The sequence below is a fragment of the Equus asinus genome, chromosome 5 (genome assembly GCF_041296235.1).
Source record: "Equus asinus isolate D_3611 breed Donkey chromosome 5, EquAss-T2T_v2, whole genome shotgun sequence".
NCBI classification, from domain to species: domain Eukaryota; kingdom Metazoa; phylum Chordata; class Mammalia; order Perissodactyla; family Equidae; genus Equus; species Equus asinus.
In genome coordinates, this window is record NC_091794.1 from 106,049,315 (window position 1) to 106,072,121 (window position 22,807).

General features: G+C 41.9%; 1 protein-coding gene across 2 annotated transcripts in view; it reads right to left on the minus strand.

Annotated features, from left to right (window-relative positions):
• The window catches only part of PEX14 (peroxisomal biogenesis factor 14), a 132,884-nt gene that overhangs the window by 77,492 nt on the left and 32,585 nt on the right, over window positions 1-22,807 (minus strand). For both annotated transcript variants that reach the window (XM_014849816.3, XM_014849815.3), the window contains exon 3: window positions 4,609-4,693. In XM_014849816.3, the coding sequence (XP_014705302.1) occupies window positions 4,609-4,693 (85 nt within the window). The remainder of the gene's footprint in view (window positions 1-4,608; window positions 4,694-22,807) is intronic.

Below are 22,807 nucleotides of genomic sequence, written 5' to 3' on the forward strand. Positions count from 1 at the left end.
AAACTGATGCGACAATCTATGTCTCATTAACAAAGAATCAGAAGGGCCAGACAGCCCCTCAGAGCCAACACTATTCCTTCCAGCTCAGCTGCAGGAGTTTCTGACGATAAGGAAACAGGCCACAATCAAGCATGGGGTAGTAGCTGGCAAGATCTTCATTCCCTGCCCCATCCTGCGCCCATGCTATCTGCTGGACCCAAGCTCTAGGAAAAACAGTGCTATAAAGACTTCTGGCTTCACAAAGACACATTAAAGAATTAATTATAAAGTAAAGCTGAAGGAGAAAATTAATTTTAGAAACACATGAGGTTACAATTTTTTTTCCTGGAGATGGGGGAGGAAACACAGTTATTTTCGTTTTCATCCTGGGGGCACAAGCTGGGAGCTGTCCAGTCGATAACCTGGCCATCAGAACAAGGTTTGTAATTAAAAGGTCAGTGACCTGGAAAGCCAGGGCCCCACTCCCAGAGCTTCTCAGTAATGACGGAGCTATTAAATTAAGACTGTTATGAAATCAATGCTAAAAAAGCTTTCATGGTAACGAGATTCCATTCAAGGACATGCAAACTACCTCATGAAATGGACATAAATGATAAAAAAGAAAAGTAATAAAAGAGAGTTAAATTGAAATCTGTGTAGGAATTTCCTCCCCCTTAAAATACTCCAGTGAGAGAAGCCCTTCACCTCTACCCCACTACCAAGGTTGAGACCATCAGGTTTCTTCCTCAAGTTCATTTCCAGCAAGGAGGCAGTTTTGCTACTGGGGGTTCCGCTTCCAGGAACAGAAGATAAGATCTTGCTTCACCTTTTAGAATGAGAAAGTATGGTGGTGTGTTTTATTGTTTAGTTTTCCTTCCCCCCGGACTAGTCATTAGAGGAGGGAGAATACAGCCCTTTGCTTATATACTTGAGAAGGGCACAATAAGCAAAAGTGTCAGCCAACACCACCCAGGCCCCATTATGCAGGATTATACAGAAAAGTGTATGGCATTTGTCTTTTCCCTAGAAGCGTACTTTGCAACAGACATATCAGAGTAAGCTAAGAGACAACTCTATCTTCCCCCACTCATCTACCCCTTTCACCCACCACGAACAGGCATCACTTTTACCCATTACATACTCAATCTGCCGAACACGTTTGGAAGCAGACTACCTCCTACATTTTGTGGTTGGATAGGATGTCAAATCAGCATAAGCCTACTGACAACAATGTCCAAGCCTCTAACTTTGCAGACTGATTCTACGCTGTTTGTAAGTTACTCTAGCCTCCTGGATTGCAGCCTTGTTTAAAGCCCCAGATGTGATGCGTGCCTGGCAAGAACTGCTTCTATATATAGGCCAGTTCTATGAGGGCTTAAACCCCACACACACTCTGCCATTGGTGTGTCATCTGCAGAATCAACTGGTTGGAAGGAAAACAAAAACATTTATTCTAATACTCCGAAGGTGAACAGCTGCTTTTCTTTCATCCAAAAAGATCCCGATAAAAGAAAGAAATGTTGTAAATTACACAAAATGGCAGTCCAAACTTCAAAGAAAATGATAAATGATTCTAATAACTTCATGTTTCTCATTAATGACTCTATATTCTGACTTTAAAGCATCCAAAAGAGATTTCAAAAAAACACAAACAAAAAGACTTTTGCAGACCAATGCTCTTCGATGCCTACCCCATTCACTCCCCACCTCTATTCACTGCCCCGGCCTCCCCAGACCCCCAAAATCAGACAGCACAACATTTAACCTGTCAGTAACAGAGACAGGATGCAGCCCCTGCTTCGGGCTGTGGTTTCACAATAAAACAAACTCAGCTGATGCGCCTAAAGTAACCCTCATTTTCCATTGAACTGACATGCACTACAGGGACCTCAATTTCTATATTAAATATTAAATAATATTAAAAGAAAAACAAAATTGGATTTGCCTTTTCAGGAAAGAGATGTTTATTAAAAAAAAGAAAGTCAAGATTATAATTCAAGGCAGTGCTCCACTGCAATTCCCTGAAGTGACATTTGCTAGGAAAAGCCAAGACGACAGTAGCTGTGAGCTCGCCCAAAGCCAGCACTCCAAACCCACCACTGCATAAGTCCTGTGGGGAGACACCAACATAAGGATGCCAGAACTCTGGTCCCTCCCCACGGCCAAAGTCCAGCGAGCCAACTCTTTCCTTCCCAACTACTGTTAGGAACAGGGTAGATGCGTGCTCCTTTGCAAAAGCCCCTCCTCCCTCATTCCATCAGAGATAGTGCCAAGCTACGCTGATTGTATATGCCTGACCCAAGGAATAGCCAGAAATTTAAAAAGTGAAGTTTAAATCCACTAAGGAGCTGTTCTTCCCCAGACGCTGATCAAACCTTGGAATTCTCTGCCCAGAAAAGGTCCCGCCAGAACTTACCCTATTGGGATTCAACTCGGAAATAGATAATTACTGACTGAAGCAGCATTTTAGAGGATAATGGAGATGGGTGATTAAGTCCAGTGATTCCGGGTTTAAGTATGGGGCAAACTCCTGTGGTTCTCTTTAGAAGAAGGAAGGAAGGATGCCTCTCAAGTTTCCTGCTGCCTAAAATTCTAAAAATTCTAACCCACATTAGGGGTCAAGAAGGAATTACACCCACTCTGTACCAAGACATACTCATCTCCTTCAGGTCACAGCTCACATGTTACCCTCTCAGACAGACAGGCTTTAATCACCTTGTTTAGAAGTGCAATTCACTCCCACACCAACACTGGCATTCCTCAACCCCACGTGCCCAGTTTTGTTTTTCTCCATGGCACTCGCCATTTGACATACTACATATTTCATTTTTTCCTTTGTTAACCGTCTGCCTTCCTCCGTTAGAATCTAAGCTCTGAGAGGGCAGGGATTTTGTCTGTCCTGTCCTCTGCTAAATCCTCAGTCCCTAGAACAGGGTGTGGCACAGGGTAAACACTCTCAGATGAATTAATCAATTTTTTTTTAAGGAGCAACAAATAATAATTGCACAAAACAGTTTCCTCTCTACAGTAATTATTACCCAACTAACTCAAAAGAAGTATTATTTGGTCCAGAGCTTCTCTCTCTCTTTTTTTTTCTCTCCCTCTCCCAGTCAGGGATTTATTAAAATTAAACAGATTAGATGGAGCTCCTGATACTAAAACTGCTCAGCAAAGCCTGCGGTGGGGAAGTGCCGAGCAAACACCAGAGACATTTGTCTCTAAATTGCTCTAAATACCTTCTGCAAATGAAATTCTAACCCAGCTGCGTTTGAGAGAAAATGAGGAATAACTGGTCATTGTCAGTGGAAGAGAAGATCAGGCAGTTATAATATTGCACAATATACTGGGGCGAAGGATCTCTCGGCAACCATAGATTTTGTCTCAGGTTACCCTGGGTAGTCAGCACAGCTTTTAGGCTCAGCTTTCCCCAGCTTCAATGCTTTGATGAGAGAGCTGAAATCCCCAAGCTTTTATGATTAATTACTCCCCATAGGTACACATATTTCAAGGAAAAACTCTTTTGTGGCATGATGGTTGTGAAGTGGAGAGGCTGGCCAACACACTCCAAATTTTAATAATCTCCTACTGATGGGGGGCGAGCTGATGCCGCCAGCAAGCACACAGTGCCCCTCATCAACTCAGTCACAGGCACCGGCCTTGAGGCTGCCTCTGAACAGCCGCCTGTGAATGAAAGGCTGTGAGTGCAGCCCTGGGACACAGTCCTACAGCATCAATTCGGCGGGATACCATTGAGCAGACCTAGGAAATACCACCAAACCACTCCATCTTCTATTCTAGCCACAAATGACTTAAAGCTCAAAACCCAGAATTTCTGAGGCTGACATTCCAGCTCCTAAAGGAAAAACAGCTTTATTTTAGAGGGAAAGAAAACTCACTTTCCTCCCTCATGGTGTAAAAGGACCTTTAAACAACTTCTTAGCTTTCTAGAAAATTGAAGGTTCAGAGAATAAAAAGTTCGATTCTTCTTTTTGTTTGTTTGGGGATTTTTTTGTATTTTACAAAAAAGAAAAAATCCTAAATTTCAACAAAGTCAGGATAGATTCTATCTGCTTCGGACAACATTGAATTTGTCAAGATCCATTTAACCTTGTTTATAGAAATACCATAAAACCAGTAATTTACCACTTCAATCTGTAAATCAGACCGATCCCCAAGCTTGGCCTTAATCTGACCTTGTTTGGTCATCTCATTTCCCTCGTCCTTCATTTCTTTCTTCCTCATTCTTTACTGAAGCAGCTGACCTCCTAACCTAAACTTAAGCCAGCCATTCTGCAGCCAGGGTCATTATCAGAAGAATGGACCAGAAAGTAGAAGTCCTCCACAGTCTTATCCAGTGGGCCTCTTCTGCTGCTGGACACTGCCTGTGCCAGGCTGTCCTGGGCTGAGCTGTTGGCCTTACATCTGGTGCTCAATTATCCGAATCGTATCATCCCTCTGCTACACTGTAAGGAAAGAAGCCTGCATTTCCACTGGGGGGCTCCCTTCACCCCCATCCCTACACTAGTGGAACAGCCATAGGAGATCCTATTACCAGCACTATGGCTTCCATTGGCCCTGTCCCCAGTCCCTTTCTGCAGGCCACTCGGCCTGGCCCTAGGAAACCTGTACCTTTCTTCCTAAGGAATGCTCTCCTGGTCGCAAGTGGGCTCTGGCGGACTCGGGAATTCTGTAGAAACTTCACTGCTGTGGCAATCTGGTAGGGGAGAAAAAACAGAGAAGAAAAGTAAACTGTCAATAGCCTGAATTTCAAGATTAAAAATCCTACAAGTTTATCCCAGGTCCATAGAAATAAGCACACTAGTGTGGTCAAATTTATAACCAGTTATTTCTCACATTTAAAATCTACCTAAAGAAAAGACTGTGTCGGTTCCCTGCTTTCATTGGCTTCCTGTATCTGATTCTATCAAATCTAATCCCCTCAGCCTAGTTTTCAAGACCTCCAAAAATCTTTTCCTGTTCTCCCCATGCGAGCCAATTCTTCATACTCCTCAGCAGGTAGCCCTCTCCTGGCCATGCTCATTCCGTGTCACTACACTTGTGCCCATGCTATGCCCTTTTTCTAGAAGGCCTCCCTTCCCCACCTCTACCTGTCTAAACATTATGCACATGCACACACACATCCGCACAGCCCTTTTATAGCCTGTTCTAACTCCTCGAAGCCTTCCCTAAGTAAGCAAGCCATCTCCGATCTCCCTATTCTCTTAAATTCTTCAATGCTTGTAGTGTGTACCATATAATTGAAGACATAATTATACTGTCTTCTAATGTTCAGGCTGCCTCCCCAACTACACTGCAAGCATCTAAAAGGAAGAGGCCATGCTGCCTCTACATAGCGAAGCAAAGTGCTGAGCATACACCCGTCGGGAAGGATTATATAAGAGACAACACACACAGCCACTCACACTCGTCCCTCTTACGCAGTGGAGCTGAATTTTGAAGAGCCTTCAAAGGACAAAGTTCGGGGTTTCATGGCTAAAACTGACAGACTGACAGATTATCTACCTACCTCTGGTAATGATATTACCTAACGAAATCTTCATAACTACGAATAAGCCAAGAAGGGGGTGGAAGGAAAACTGACAAAGGTATTAACCTTCACATCACTCAGCACACACAAAGGTGCATTTGCACACCACTTGTCTCCTCTCTGTCCCAGACACCTCTCTATCCAACAGGTGGGAAATGCCAACCTGCCCCAGATAGGAAAGGGGCTTTTTTAAATAACTGGCATTATTCATCCCAACAAAACCAAAAGAATAACAGGGTCTTATAAGTAAAATCAACAGGCCCTGCAGTTCACTCATAAGTTGTTGAAAGAAAAATTTCTAAGGGGCCAAATATAAAGAAGTTTCTTAAGATCTTTCAAAGTAAGGGTAGTAGTTATAGAAAGATTCAAACAGAAAGTCCTGGGACAAATGGAATACAAGTCACAAATACTCTCCTCATATTTTATATGAATTTAATGTTGAGACCAGACAGACTTCTCTGGTAACAAAAGATATGAGGGTAAATCAGAAAGAAAAACAAAAGGCCAGGGCAATTCTCATAAATATTTTCCACATAATCTGTCTATGGGAGGCTTGCCAAAACATTCTCCCTAAAGGATGAACTCAGGTGTCCCAGACTTTCAGATTTCGGCCTGTGAACGGTAAGACACACAAGTGGTCCTTGAGAGGGGTTATAATCTCTCCAACACTGCTAACATATTAACCACCACCATGAACCACAGGGATAACCAACCAGTTCTGGACTAGAGAAAAATCAACGCTCGAGATTCTACAACCCCAAAACTACATACCCGCACCCGTAGCCCTTCAACCAGATCTCCTCAAGTTGCACCAAAATCAAGAAAAATCTGACAAATATCTATAAAACGGATGCATTTTAATGAAGAGATGGGAGAGGGGAAAGAAAGAAGAGAAAAAAAAAGGGAATGGGGAGACGGAGGGAAAGGGAGCGGAGAAGAAGGCAACTCGACAAGAGGACAACGCAGAAGGAAATGAAAAGGGAGAAGTGGGAAGGGGAAGTGGTGAAAGGAGGAAGGAGAAAAACTAAAGAAAGAGAGGCCTAGCCCTGGAAAGAGACCGGACAAGTACACAATCACAGGCCCACAGGGTCAATGCCCATCTGCACAGCTCAGATGGCTCAGGGATAATCGTTCTTCACTTGGAGAAAAACTACACCTTCAACACACAAGACAACTGTGGCCTTTGTGTTACACAGCTGTGGTGTGTGTACCAGGGGTCCAAGGAAATGTGAATGAGCAGGTCTTAAGCAGTAAATGCTAACAGCACACCTCCTCTCATTTACCCATAGAAGCATAAACCTTTCCTTCATCCTTCCAAAATTTTCCATGACAGAGAAAGAAAACAGAATCCCATCACTAAAATGCACAGGTTTCACCTTGCTTTTTTAATATAATCCTTGGTATATGCATTTCTGGTCAGAGAGCAAAGTTCTGATGGGTTTAATGGTGCACTCAATGCAGTGCTTGGTGCATTCCATCAATTTTTTTTTAAAATTGCATCTCTTATTTCTTTAAATACATTAATCAGCCTAGTGTAGGCAAAACGGATCCATCGGACAATGCAATAAACATGAATTATCATCTATCCAACACGCATAATGGCTTAAAAATACATAATAGCAGGTGTAGTTTAAATGATTAGTTATTACACCTGTGGTGGGTCTGATTCAATTGGGAAAAATCATCTTTAATAGGTTAAAAGGTTTAGATCACCATGCTTTCCTTAAAGTGGCTGTAGAGAGGGAATGATGGAGTGCTCTGTCATTAGTAATTCATTTAAGAAAAACGTGGGGGATATAGCAAAGAACAGCATAAACGAGCGAATCCAATTTAAACATCAGGTAAAGTAGAAAACACCTTTTAAAAAAGCAAGATAAATGAATTTGGAAGGGAGATGAAATTGACATATTTATTTTAACGGGAATTTGACAAAGTCCCGGCACACTTCAAACTTGCAAAAATATGAACAATTTCTTTTAAAGTTTCCATTCACTAATTTCAAGCCATATAAAATAATACTGCCAAACACCTACATAAAGTATATTTGGGGCTTGTTTATGTTCCCCTTGATCTTTGTCTGAAAACGCAGGCGACAGGCAAATCACATATTTAACAGCATCGATATCACTACGCCAGATGCAAAAATATAAAGCATCCAAACTTAATAGCCCCAACATAATGTGCTGAATAAGAAAGATACCCAGCTAAGCAGCTACATGTAAGTGTGAGCATATGAAAACCTCTCTCCTCCTTTCACTAATTATTTCTTCAGCTACTCTCTACCCTTCTCCTCCCTCCACATGAGCAAGTGGCACTGCCATGGGAGGAAAAAAGGCCTGTCCAATTTAGAATTTTATAAGCTCTACAATTCATACACAGATGGTAAAAGACTTCCCAGAAACCCTTACCCATAATGCAAAGATTTTAACACACTAAATAACTGACAGTGCACTCGGTTTGCATCTTTCATTCACCTATTGTTGGACACTTTTCATTAACTTCATGAAGCAATTCAACTCCTTCCTCTGCAGAGGTCCAACACACACAACACGCTTTTGTTGGATGAAATGATGGGGTGCCTGCAGCCTGTCCTGTATTATCGTTTGATTTTCTAATTAGGAGATGAATGTGACTATTCATGGGTTATATTTGTGCCCAACTAAATTACATAAATTCAGGCCAAATCTTCCGCCTCAATGTCAAAGATGTAAAACGGAGACGGGAACTTTATTGCACATGTTGTGGGAGTGCAGCAAGCCAGGGAAAATTCTCGTGCAAAGCACCTGATGGCCTTGTTGAAGCCACTTGCTGTTGAGTCCATGATAAATATGGAAATGGCTTTCCTTTCCCCTCTTCTTGCACTGAGAGAGTTCTTAATGAGCGCATCTCAGATTACTAGTGGTTGGTTTCATAAAAATAAAGATGATGAACTCAGAAGAAAACAGAAGCAGAGTTCCTCACCACCCCTATTCCTGTGACCCTATCTTCTGCCTTCCTCCCCCTAAAAGCAAAATAAAATCCTGCCACCAGCAACTCCACAATTTTAGGGAAATCTGGTAATTTTCACTATTTATCACTTAAAGCTAGAGGTAAAACTGAGGTTGTGAAGAAAAGGAGTAAATTCTTGCCTTTGCAATGGTTACACTGGAGGGACTGCCAGCAAACCAGGAAAAAGGGGGGGCTTTAGGTTGAAAAACACCTTTGGATCCAAGATGATCGGCCAACTGAGAGAGATCTGTGTTTGAGAGACAGGATTTGTAACTGTATAAATCAATGGAATACAGTATACTCCGGGGCTATCTGCGATGAACTATGTGCTGTTAAATGCATTGTGTAGGATAAGTAATCCCTGGTGAGAAGAATCGAGGTTCCTGACAGTCCTCTCTGAAGAGATGCTTCCTATGTGTTTTCCACCTTCCTACAAAAGACCTGCATGCTGTAATCTTCAGAACGCACACTTTATTTTCTGCACAAGGAGGAGGGGAGAACGGAGCTTGCCTAATAACGAACCTGGGGTTTGAGGGAGCCTTAGCACTTTGCACCTGACGTGTAAACCTGATGCATTGTCTCCAGTGACACTTATTTGGAATGTCACCAATTCCAGCACTCCTGTGTGCTACATACACATCTACCTCCTAAAATGTGGGCATTCATTAGCCATTTTAAAATATTCAAAATATTCAAAAATTAATGAAACTAACAACCAAAGCCAAGTACTTTTCAACCCAGAGAGATCACAACTAGAGGGCAAAAGAAAACGACCGACATGCGGGCCTGAAACCCCATTCCAACCCTGCACCACTACACGTGCGCTGCTTGGAAGATTAAATTGCCTGTGAAAGGTTCCTACACGCATACTCTAAAGTAGATAGATACCCAGACTCCGGTTAACAAGCATTAGACCAAAGCCAACTCGAGTTTTAACGAGGACTGACTTTAAAAGCTGGGCACTGCCAAGAATGAGAACCCTCTTCAAACAGAAATGCTGCATTTTAGTAAGAAATCAGTACTCTGTCAGGAGTTCCTTGACAAATATGGTCATCGGTGGCACAAGGAAATAGTTGCAAAGCAGCTGTTAATCAGAGAAACACATCGCAGAACGCTGATGCTAGCACTCGTGAAAAAATGCAACGGGCTAATTATGAAGCTATATATCTCACTAAAGAGGCCGTGTTCCTTGAGATTCCAGGCAAAGCACTCTCGGATGCAGGGTCCTAGGACAACATAATTCTGGTTTTCTGCATCCAGAGTCCTCTCTAATCTGCAGTTCACAATCCCAGGCTCTCCATTCTTAATTCTACATGCTCTCTTTTAGCCAGGGAACAGACTGAGGAGGGTAGTCACCCTGGAAGCAGAGGCATTTCACAAGCCACATTCCAAGATGCTACATGAATACATCCAAAAGGTGTCAGATCCTAAACCAGAGTAAACGAAAATCTATGAGCATGCAAAAGAAGAGAAATGTCAGACTCATCATTCTAAGTGTGGCAGGAGGGCAAAGGTGTGTGAGCTTCCATCCACGAGAGCTGCCCCAGCCACCAAACTGAAGAGACAGAATAAAAGGAAGAAGCAATAAACAAAAAACAGAGACTATTTGGTGTTTGAAATCTCAAGGAGGTAAATGGAGACCAGCGGAAAGCTGCTTTCCGAGTGTGAAATGCCACTCAGGGAAGCCGAGGGTCTAGCAGGCAGGTAAGAGAGGAAAGTTAATATGCAGAGGAAGGCTCGGTCAGCCAAAATTCAATACGATCCTCTGCAAGGACAAGGAGGAGTAAGGCTCCCCGAAACCAGACTAGTGGGAGTAGGGGGGAGGGGCGCCACTGAACGCTCGGAGCAAAACCACTGGAATGGCAAGAGGGGGAATAACCTTGAGGTGGACACAGCGTTCAGGCAGCCGAAGCACAGAGCCAAAGTGCCCCCTAGCCGGAGCTGGCGGACAGGCAGGCTAGAGGCGGCCGCTCCGCTAACTTGCACAGCCCAAATGAAGTGTTTTCACTCAGGCAAAATGAAATGTTTTGCAAGATGAAACAGAATGAAAATTGAGGTTTTAAGTAATTACTAGTTGGCATTTACATATCACGGGCTGGTTCAACACCTATTCATTTTCCTCTTTTATTTTCAATTTTTTAAAATTGCTCATTAAAAATGAACAGATGACAGTGACAGGAATTTTTTTTATTCTTTCTCCCTCTCTGAGGGTTACAAAATCAAGAGGTACTTTTAGCCCATTTATCTACAATTAACACACAGACACAAAGGTATGTTTCATTTACATCAAGGGGGGAAAGGAGAAGGGAAAGTCAACAGAAGCCAGGAAGTTCAAAAATAAAGACAGTGAGTTGTACTTGAGCCAGTCTCCTGCACCTGGGTAAGGAGTGTGCTAGCAAGTGCCCTGGCACTCAAGGAGTTAAAGGAAGGAGCCTCTCTTTCAACTTGGAATTTCCTGGTTTTTGTCATTGTGTCCTTCCCATTGTTGATTTGGGTTACAACCCTATACTAATTAAGCTTGCGGGCTCTAATTTCCTTTGTTTTACTTTCCTCTGTCCTTTTGTTTTTCACATTAAAGAAATAAAATATCTCTGGTAGAAGTGCACAAGAGTTGACATGATAGAACATAATATTTTTAAGGTCTCTTATGTAAATCTGTATTTAGGGAATTCCAAAGCATGCATTATTGACCCTAGTCTCTCTTAAAACACATTGATATATGTAGTAAAAGCCTTTATGAAAAGTGGCAACGTCATATGCACAAAAACTACCTTTCAAAGTGAAATATCTCTGCATTTAAATTTTTCTTGGCCCTTATTAAAAATATTGCATGAACTGCTTGTCAGAACGTCATTGTTTTGTTATTTTAGTAAACTAGTTCTTCCAGAAATGCATGTGGAAATAAAATGCATCTGAAGCCAATATGCACTGTTTAATATCCAGTGACGGTGATTTTAGAGACACGAGGGTGACTTTGGAGAGTACTCTGGGTGCCAATCTCCAGCCCAAAGGGAACTGGTGCAGTTGAGTAGCAAAGTTGAAAAGCAGAGCTGCTGACGCGGAGGTCGACTGTCACTACGCCACAGAAAGAGCTGTAGTGCACACACTTGCCGTAGAGGAGATGAAAACCCTTGCTTCTGGGTTGAGAAGATCAAAGTTCCTTTTTAGGAAAGGTTGAGAAGGAAAAGGATTTTTCTCCTTCAGGGAGAAAGAAAAGCAAATTTAAATGCCTTGTCCCCATGCATCCCCACCTGAATTTAGATAGCAGCCCCTCTAATTTTTGATGCAACCAACAAAGCAGTTACCCAAAGAGGGGAGGAAAAAAGGATGACATTTGCCTTTTCCCTGGCTTTGAAATCCAACTGGCAGCAAATTGTTTGAAGTCCTGTTTAGAGAAGAAACTGTAATAGCCTCCATACTGAAAAGAGGAGGAAAATGCCATTATACACGGATCACGGTAGCAGTGACCTCAGCAAAGAAGGCAAACGAGCTGGCTGTAAGTCGGAGGTTCGCCTGATGTGCCAGGAACAGAAATAAAAGGTTTATGTGCCAGAGACGTGTGGCAAGAGTTGGGTGCTTGGTCCCAGGAGATACCAAGAAAAGGCAAGGAGTTCAATTTCTTAACATGATGTCTTTCAACAGCTCCTTGACAGCTCCTTCTTCTAGTTTCCCTTGGTTTTATATTTTCTATAATTCTCTAATTTCCCTGCACTGTTAAAGAGGAAGCAAGGAGCAGCCAGGCTCCGTGTTGTAAAATTAATGAAGGTGTCAAGCTGTTGAGTTGAATCACTCCAAAGGAATGTAATGACTCAGTGTCCAAGATGCTCCCTAAGAGAACTGTGAGCTCACTCAGTGACGGTGGCTGGTGACTCCAACACTAAAAATATGTACCATACAGTCCCCAAGACCTTACTAATGATACCACTGCTTCTACTTCTTAGTCCCTTTCTCTCTACCACAGGTTGAATTTTATGCTTGCTAAAGGTTACCTCTCCTAAACTCCAGTACCTTCAGATGCTCAGTAGACGAAACACTGCTACAGTTCCCACTTCTTTTGAAGTCGGGGCCAGATGGAGATTGGTAACTCTCTGGTCATGCACTATTGAGACATGAGATGATTAGGAAGGGGATGAAGAAAGATTATGTCAGGGATCTTGATACCTTCAAATATTAAGTCATCACTGGGGATGACCACCAGGTGGTGCAGGGCAGGGTCCCTTCATGATGGCTTAGTACCTTCTGCTCTGAGGGCAATGAGACGGGCTCCTGGATTCCAAGGAAGATAAGTTCTGGATCAAGAAATTCTGTCTACCATCTCCCCACGTACAGCACAAAACTAAAACCTTTGAGAAGTCACTAACACTCCTACCAGACATCCTACAAAAACACTGGAGAGACACTAAACGTTACAAAATAGATTTGAATATCAAAAGAGTAGTCATAGGCTTGAAATAGTTCAAATCCAAAAGATACCAAGAAAGAATTTAAAATGACAAACATGTCATTCTTTACAATAGCCAAGATATAGAAACAACCTAAATGTCTACCGATGTATAAATGAATAAAGAAATTGTAGTATATACATATACAATGGAATATTATTCGGCCATAAAAAAGAAGGAAACCTTGCTACTTGCAACAAGATGGCTGAACCTTGAGGTCATTATGCTAAGTGAAGTAAGTCAGACAGAGAAAGACAAATACCTTATGATCTCTCTTATACATGGAATCTTAAAAAAAAGCTCGTAGATACAGAGAATAGATTGGTAGTTGCCAGATGCGGGGGTTGAGGGGTGGGAGAAATGGATAAGGGGAGTATAAATTGATAACAAAAATAATCTGTGTTACAGATGTATGATATAACTTTCACTGAAGACAGTGGGGGTAAATTTACCTAAGCAACTTGGGAAATGAGACTTAAGACTGAGGACTAAGGGAGCTACATATACACGAGCACTCCACTCTAGTTAATACAGTTGTCTCCCACGGGAGCACAGGTTAAACATTCTGATACCACTATATACGTACATTGGGATTGAGCAAATAGATGATGGACAGTGGTAAAAAAGGAGAGAGAAAATTTTTTAAAAAATAGAAATAAGTATACCTAACACTTTCCTTCATGCTATGCCAAAGACCAAAGAGGACACAATGGTCTCATCCTACTATACTTTTTTGCTTTTATACTTGATCTTCCCTCTCCGCATGTAGTATTCCCTCTTAATCTACTAATTTGTACTCCTTTGGAAAAAAAAGGAAAGGAAAGAAAAAACAGAGGAATTTTCAGCTAGGCCCACCTGGACCCGCTTCAAGCTAATCTGCCATTGCCTCGGCCTCTAGGGTAGATATTGCTTAAGTGGATAGTATGTTATTTAAAATATTTTGCACACACACAAAAATAAAATGACAAATGTGAGAAGCCTTTAAATCACCTTTAGATCCACCAGAAAGCAGAAGGCAGTAAACAATTAAGACCTGCTACTAACAGAAGACCACCAAGTCCTAGTTCCTGCCATTTTAGATTCTTCTGTGGCCTAAGGGAAAAAAGTGCGGGTTCCAAAAGTATGATTCATAACAGAGTAATCTGGCAGACTCAAAAATCTTCAAATTCACAGTAAGATGACAGTGATTAGGAACTGTTTCCATCCAAATGGTCAAATGAAATCAGCTCCTCTCAAGAAAGATCACCCTCCTCATCAAGCACACATGCCCCAGAGAGTAGACAGGAATCAGTTATCCATCAAGACAGGAAGACCAGTTGAAACAACTCTGGCAATAAGCAGGGTGTCAGATGTACCTCACATGAAATAAGCTATCGGCCAGGTTCTGTTTTCTAAGAAAGCAGTATCTAACACAGGCAGCACCTCTGTAGATGACTTCAGAGTAACTTATTAAAACAAAGAATATGGCAGAGGGAAGCAAGACAAGCTATGCCCCTGACACAGACGACGAAACAGTCATCACTCTTTTTACACATCTTTCAAAGGCACTGAAATAAGGGCTGTGGAACTGATTCTCATACCCATTGCCAGATTTGTATCCACAGTACCAAGATGTAAGTTTGGAAGAGAAACTGAATGAAGAGAGATCACTCCAACCGCCTTCTCTGATAAACCCCAATTTAGAAATTTTTAGCTCAGCAAGGAAATCCAAAGCACACAGAAGTAGCAAATGGTAATCACCACGGTTTGTGCCACCCAGTAACTTTTCACTAAACATCATAAACCTTCCTACTATTAGCAACCACAGCTACCAACAAACAAACACACTTTCAAAAATAAATGATTCCAGGGGCCAGCCCCAGGCCCAGTGGTTAAGTTTGCAGGCTGCAGTTTGGCAGCCCGAGGTTCGCTGGTTTGGATGCTGGGCGAGGATCTAGACGTCACTCATCAAGCCATGCTGTGGTGGCATTCCACATCGAAGAACCTGATGACTTACAACTAGGATATACAACTATGTACTGGGACTTTGGGGAGAAAAAGTAATAATAATAAATAAATCAATGATTCGATAAAGGCCTACCAGACACCAGAGCCATCTTGGCAATGAGGCTTTCTTTACAGGCCTCCTCCTCTAAGGGGAAGTTAAAAAGGAGGGTCTTTATGCCCTACATCTGATGTTCTTACCAATCTTGGTCATCTAAAATGAGCACATGATTTACTTACAATTAATACAAAATTTAAATAATTCTCACCATGCAGCAAATCAGTTCTACTGAGCACCCTCCTCCTCTAAATCAACGGTAACTCATTTCTAATTCCTTCCAGCTCTGTCTAGGAAACAGGCAGAAATTGACCTTTTGTTATCTGAAGGATTACGAATTACCATCTTGCTTTGCAACCTTCTTGATGCTCCACACCCCGCTCATAGGGTGAAATACTTTGAAATTACAAAAATCCCTACATTTCCTCAATTTGGCAAAAGCTTCCTAAGACATTGATCATCGTTTTCTGCTCATTGTTCTTTCTCTCTCTCTTCTTGCCTGTCTAAACACATGGACACAGAGTTATTAACTTTTACAGGAAAACCAAATAAAATAATGTCGAAGCAAAAACGCGGTGATGTCAGGCTACAGCTAGCACCATTCATCTGTGGGAATCTGATTAGCGCTCGAGTGGCAGAGCTACCTGGAAAAGTGCTCACAATCAAATAAAAAAATGATACCAAAACATTAACCTGATGGCTAAAAACTCCACATTTAAACAGTTAAAGTAATAAAGGAGCTTTTATTGAGTATTTTTTATATTTCATTATGCCCCAAATTGACGAGGACTCCCGGATACATTTTCTAGACTTTTGGTTCCTCAAATCAAATGCTCTCTTGGACTTTTTTTTTTAACTAAAAGGAAACAGCATTTCTTGTAAATTTGAATGAAAGGATTAAAGCTTCTCCTACAATATCGATATCAACCTTGAGTGCAAACACAGCCAAGACACTGCAACAAACAGAAACCTTTTTTGGTTTATGTACTTTAATTCTGAACATGCCCATAGCCATCAGAGAATTTTTCTCCATCGTTTTACCTTCCACAAACCGTCTAGTTCCTCATTCACACACGTTTTGCTCAAAGTTCATAGGGAACAGAACCTGGCAACGCACTGAGTCCAACCCTGACACTGAAGTGTCCTGAAACGCAGCCTCTCACATCCCAGCTCTGAGCCTCAGATTCCTTCATTTCTGTAAAATAAGGGCTTAAACAGACGACCTTCTGGACACTATAGCATGCCATTTTATAATTTCTAAGTTGATTCCGTGAGGGAGCCTGTGGTACCCAGGCAAGGGATAGGGCTTAGGTCAAGGAGGGTCAAGGACAGGACTCAACTGTTGTGGAGCTCAGCTCTCTAGTCTCATCTAATCCAAAAAAAGGAGAAAACCAACAGGGAGAAGGAAGGAGAGACAGAAAGGGAGAACAAATCACTGCTGCCAAAAAATAAATGACAAATGCCATATATTTTACACATAGCAAAGGTCTACTCACACCATTTACTATTTATTTTATATACAAGGTTAGTTATCCGGTATCCACATCACGGAAGATTAAAAACTGCAAATGAGAAAGGGAAAACAAGCCAGCTAGTAGAGAGATACTTACAAAACAAAGACCAGATGGAGAAAAAGGCCTAGCAACAAATGCCAAGAGAGAAACATCTATGAAAAGCAAACAAAAATTCAAAAACTTTATGAGTGGGGTCATTTAGCACAGGTGGAGGCAAACACACAATATATCTATATTTCAACAGTTTTTGAAAACAGAGCTGCACTCACAACACAATATAAACATTTACATCTAAAATGACAATACTGAGTCTTCAGGATTAAATTATATTCTGGATACTTCGCAGAATAAAGCAAGAAAATATATAACCCATTTTTATGTAATTCCAAGCCAAAAGTTTTAAAGTGTTTTGTTTTGTTTTCATATGGATCTCGATGGCCATCTAAATATGGCTTACAGAATGACTCATTCTAGGAGGGTGTCAGAGATAGTGGCTTTCCTGAACTGAACAAGAACAGTTTTTATTCAAGTTAGATTAAGAAGCAGGAAGCCAAAGATTAAATAATGAATAGTTACGAAGCATTCATTGAGTCCTCACAGTAAACCAGGCACTTAAAAAAACCAAGCAGAACAAGAAAAAATGCTGCCTTTGCTGTTACAATCTTGGACAAGAAGCGAAGCCAAAAGCGCTATTAGGCCACCCGGTCCCACGCATGGTCTAGGACTCCCCTCTTCAACAACCCTGACAAACGACCAGTGAGCCTCCACTTGAATGGTTATGAACAGAGAACTCATTCCCTAAGAGATTGTCAAGTCATTTTCAGGAGTTCTTCTTTAAACTGAGTTGAAATCTACTTTCCTGAACCTTCTATCCACTGGCCCTCGTTCTCTGCAGGAGAATAATACTAATTGATCCACTTTTTGAAACAACGCTGGGTGAGGAATTAGGATAGGCTTCTGTCACTTGGCTCTCTTTTCTATAAAAGCATTTCCCTTACTCTGCTTATTAACTAAATGTGAACACTGGTTTCACCGTATAACAGTTTCATGAAATCTGCTCTCAAGCTTGGTAAGAGCAGCCTTGCCCTTTCTGGGAGAGCCAAGGCTACACCTGTAATGTCAGAATGCATTAGCACTAATAAAGGCCACAGTAATGCAAGAGACGACTTCATACACACGTCATTCCAGAACGGCTAAATTCAATCAAATATGGCAGCGCTTCCTACAACGCTATGATCACTGGGCCAGTGCGTGTGACGTGGGCCCACTTACTGGAAGCTGCTGGAAACAGAAAGTGAGTGCTCTGCTTTGAGACTGTAATGGACAGGGTTTTTACCAGCCCGTAAGTGGTTTGGCATCCTTCTTTCCCAGGGATTACCTAGAAATTCATTTAACATCTAAAGACTACAAGTGAAACTTCAGAAAGCTAAAAAGTACATGAAGAGAAGGAGGAAAAGGGATAGGATTCTCTCACCCTCATTTTAAAGATACATGATTCTTATGAGGAGGAAAGTAAACTCTCAGAAGGTGGTAATCAGGAATCAAAGCTAAAGATGAGCTCGCTTTAATTCTAACTCAGTCACCAACTCCTTCGGTGACCTTCAGAGAGTTACGCACCTTCCCTGTGTCCGCTTCCTCATCTGTAAAATGGAACTAACACTGCCTAGAGACGCACCAAAGCATCATAAGGAATAATTAGTCAGCCATTTATATAATTCTTTTGATCTTCAAAGTAAGATTATTGGACTATAAAGTAGAGTAGATGTGGTTTGAAAAATCTTTTAAAAAGCTAAAATAAAGCATCCAAGCAAATTCAGAGAAGCAAAACAGGCTGACATCATCTCCCAACAGATCCCTCTGCCCCCACAGGCACCCACTTTCTGCCCTAATCTCTATTTGCAGGTGGAAACAAAAGTCTAAGAACCTTTTATTAGGAAAAATGGGAGGAGGGGCAAAAGAGAAGGTTAAAGGAAAGCCACTGAAGAAAATGTAAAAGGGAGGAGAGATAAGAGAGAAAAATAAGAGGAAAGAAGGGAATAGAAAACAGCAAGAAATAAAGAAAGAAAAAGGCAAATCCTATCCCCTAGAAGAAGAGTAAAAACAGGAAGAGAGGGAAAAAAACAAAGAGAAATAGAAAACTTTATTAAGGGAACAAATAAAAAGCGTGTCCTGTTTTCAAAGAAAAAAAGAAGGTTAAAAGTAAAAGAAAAGTTAAAAATTTTAGAGAACAAAGAGCAGAGGATAGAAAAAGAGAACATAAAGCTTTCAAGAGTATGTCTGGAAACCAGAAAGCTGGAAGAGAAATCATTAGCAAGTCCACAGTGCGTCCACAGTGATGCTGCGCGGATCAATTCATTTAACGCTGCCCTGTACATTTACAGAAAAGTACCTCTGATATAATAAAGGCTCATAAACACGCAGAAATTGGGTTAGACCCGTTTCGAATTCCTGCCAAACAATGGTTCAGAAAAATGAAGCTCTATTTTAATTAGCTGGATTCACGAGTGATTTGATAACAGCAGATGCTGTCTGGATGCTTTCAGCTTGATGGGCTCCACATACATGAACTTAGAGTGGTTTTGATGCAATTAGTTGTTTCTGCTCCTACATGCCAGGCCCAAGGACCTGAGCCTATGTGTAGCCCCTACATGTTGCTATATTTATCCACACGTAAATATTTCAAATCATGAAGATGAGAAAAGTGACCACACAAGATAAGCAGAAAAGTAGTTTCTAAAAGTCACTGGTAGGTAGAAGAGAATACTCTCACAATGAATTTTTCTTTCCACTGGGGAAAGAAAAGTTGAGTAGCTGAGAAAAAGACACACAGGGCAGCATCTGTACAGAAATATTTAATGCCAAAGCTGAAACACAACAGACTGCATACTTCCAGTTTTGCAATTCTAGTCCAGTGTTACGGCACAGGATTAGTGCGTCTAATACGCAGCCCAACCTGGGACTAAGTGGCCTTCCAAACCTTCTTTGTAATCAGGGATCCTATTATAACCCAAATCACCATTCCCTGAGACAGGCAGTGATGTTCAGGACCGCAACCCCGCAAACCCAAGTATTTTCACCAGGTGCTTTCAAGCTGAGCACCTTACTGCCCCCCTCTCCCTTTTAAGCACTCTCTCTTACAAAGAGCATTCTGTTTGCTTTTCCCAAAGCACTCACTGCCCTCTCTGCCAGGACCACTTAGAGCAATATCAGCCACATGCACAGAGCTGCTAAAGGAGCTGCATAAAGCAAGAGCAGCTTCCAGGACAGGGACTCGTCTAATAGGAGGACCTGATATGTCAATTATCTGTCAGTTGGTCACGGATGGGCTGAGAAGGGGAGGATTATGAAAAGAGGGTGTTGGGAGGAAGCTCTCTACTAGGTGGTGTGCTCCTCTTTCTGAAATTCTGAATTAGGCTTTCGAAATCATTCACCCCCTGTTGGACGACATGTAGTATAGAGGATGGGAAAGAGAGATGCAGGAGTTTTGACCGACTCATTCAGACAGAAGAGGGGGCACGTGAATCCCTCCGACTACCACCACAAGCACACAGGGAGAAACACGCACGTCCTCACTCACTCTCCGAGAGGACAAAACGGGCACAATGACCTTCACACCATCTCCCCTTCACCGGCGCTAACAAGCTGAGCACTGTAAATCAAGGATGAAATCCCTGTGCCAGGAAAGCAAAGGAGAAGCATTTCTTCTGTAAAGAGCCCAAAGATGCCTCCTGCTTCTGAATCAGCATTTCAGGGCAAGGGTTTGGAAGGCAGAAACCTCAATGCCAGCAAGTGAAGGAAAAATATGTATTTATTATATATAGTAGGCCCTCTTCAAAAGTTATTTATTTCACAAAACCACTCTGCTAAATAGAGGTTTCAATCTAATTGGAATCACAATCTGCATATTGTAAATGGACCAAACGACAGTCTGAGAGACTTCTGTTCTACTCCACAGTTCATGGGTTCACTAGATTTGCCAATATACACACATATAAGAATGTAAGAAAAGGACTGAGTACAGAGGATTAGCCTTGAAATACATAGATATTTATATATAATGTTTTATATATGTATTTTTTTTCAGCTCCTTGCAATCCCCAAAGGAGGGGCAGAGGGTCCAGGCTATGAAATGGGATAAAGCCTGCAACACCCTCAAGGAGACAAAGCCAGCAAAGAGAAAAGAGGCTCACAGCGGCCTTCGGTATGCACTCAGCCACGTGTTCAGCCGTGTGTCAGTCACACAGGACTTGGTGAAGTCCTGCCCCCCACAACTAGTCTCTCCTTACCTTCTTGAGGGAGGCGAGGAGGGGACCCCTACTCATCTTAACTCTCCCCCCATCCACATCCCAAATTAGCCATGGTTAATTAACAGAGATGCAAACAGTCATGAACTGAAATAAAGGTTTTTACAAGAAGTAGACGATCTTATAAATCAAATAGAAAAATAAAAAAGAGGAGGGAGAAAGAAAGCACCCAAGGCAAAAGGTCAACCTCCAAATAATTGAGGAAATGAGAAAAAAAAGGGACAGGTCAGGACTTCCCATAAAGGTCTGAAATTTTCTGTTTGTACCTCTGGGTTCACATGTAAAAGTGATTTATGACAGAGGAGGAGACACCATTCTGGGGAAGAGAAGTAGGGACAAGGATTCTAGAGTCCCACGTACACCCACAACTAATCTCCCTAGATTGCATTCAAATTAACTTTCTGATCCCTGTTCCCCTCACTGATTTCAAAAACAAAAATTATTTAATTTTTTCAAACACTGCATCCTTAGGGCCCAAAGATATCCTTGGCTTCCTTAAAAACAAGCATCTTCTAGTATTACAGTTACAACTCCTTTCTGCCCTCCATACTCTGACAACACCAGCCTCTCTGTCACATGGTGTAACCTTCATCAAAAAAAAAAAAAAAAAAATCAGAGCTTCAGCTTCCCATTTAAAAAAAAAAAAAAAGATAGAATAAATATGAATTTGAAGGGGAATTCTGCCAAAACCTGAACCTCCCAAATCTGGTTCAGCCACATTCTTGCCTACAGCCTGTACTTCTTGGTGCCTCCCTACATTTTTCAAAATGCAGCTGCATAGACCTCTTAAAATTCAGATTTCTAGCACCTATAATTATAGGGCGCTCGAGCCAGGCTCCTTTAATTAATGAACCTGATTCCCTCTCTCTTCAAAGGAAATCTGCATAAGGGATATATCACAAGGGTGAACTGACCCCCCATCAGTGCTATCTGCTTACTCTGCCTGATGGCAACTAGCACTCAGCACCTCCAACAGGAGAGTGAAGTTGCCCCTGCCCCCCTCACTAAATGTCCCAGTCTGGCACAAGCCTATTATGCAGTTAAGACCATAAAACACTTCTTGGAACTTAAGGGAAGAGAAGGAAGCCTTCCTGGGTGTGACCAGCAAAACCCAAAGAGAAGTAGATTCTCCCTGGTTTAAGTACTCCCCTGATTTGACTCTCTTCCCTCTGCGGGGATGAAGCAGGGAGTGTAAGCAGAAGAGACAGCCGCTGTTCAAGGCTGGACAAGCAAATGAGGGAGCGAGTCTGGGCTTTGAAACCTCGAGAAAAGAAATGAACACAACAGACCTAGCATTGATATTCACCCCAAAGCTGAAATAAAACTGGTAAGAAAGGCCGGGCCTCTTTAAAGCAAAACAGGTGGAGAAGGGATCATAGGGTGAAGATACGGTTCACAAGTTCTGGAGAAGAATTTGAGTATATCCCAAGGAGAATAAACTGACCCAAGATCTGTACCCAGGTGGTGCTCACTCATTCTTGATACTACTCCTTTCTAAACCAGTACCTGATTATCACTTTTTTAAAAACTAGTTTTCCTTCTGGCTATTCTGAGCAGCACAGACTAAGACTGTTTGTATCTGCTGCACGTACCAAGACAGCCTATAGCCACTCTTCTGAAAGTGGTTATCAGCTGGCTTGTAACCCATGTTCACTGGAAAGCAGGCCGCCTTTGGCTGCAACCAAGACTGGAAATGGTCACAGACAAAGCCATAGATGTCAGAACAGACAGGCCTGGGTCAAATCAAGATGACCCCAGGTAAAGTTTCGGGTAGGAGATTTGAGATCCAATAAAGATTCCAACGGATTTGGCAATAATGAAAACAGGTTTTGTTCAGTCACTACCATCTGATAGCTGTTTCTCAAGGGTCCCTCAGGCCCACAGCAAACCCACTGGGGCAACATTTGCATTACTGACCAAATAAACACACCTCTTCTACAGGTAGCCAAAAAGTTCACACTGCGGTTTTCCCAGTTTCTCATTTGTGATTC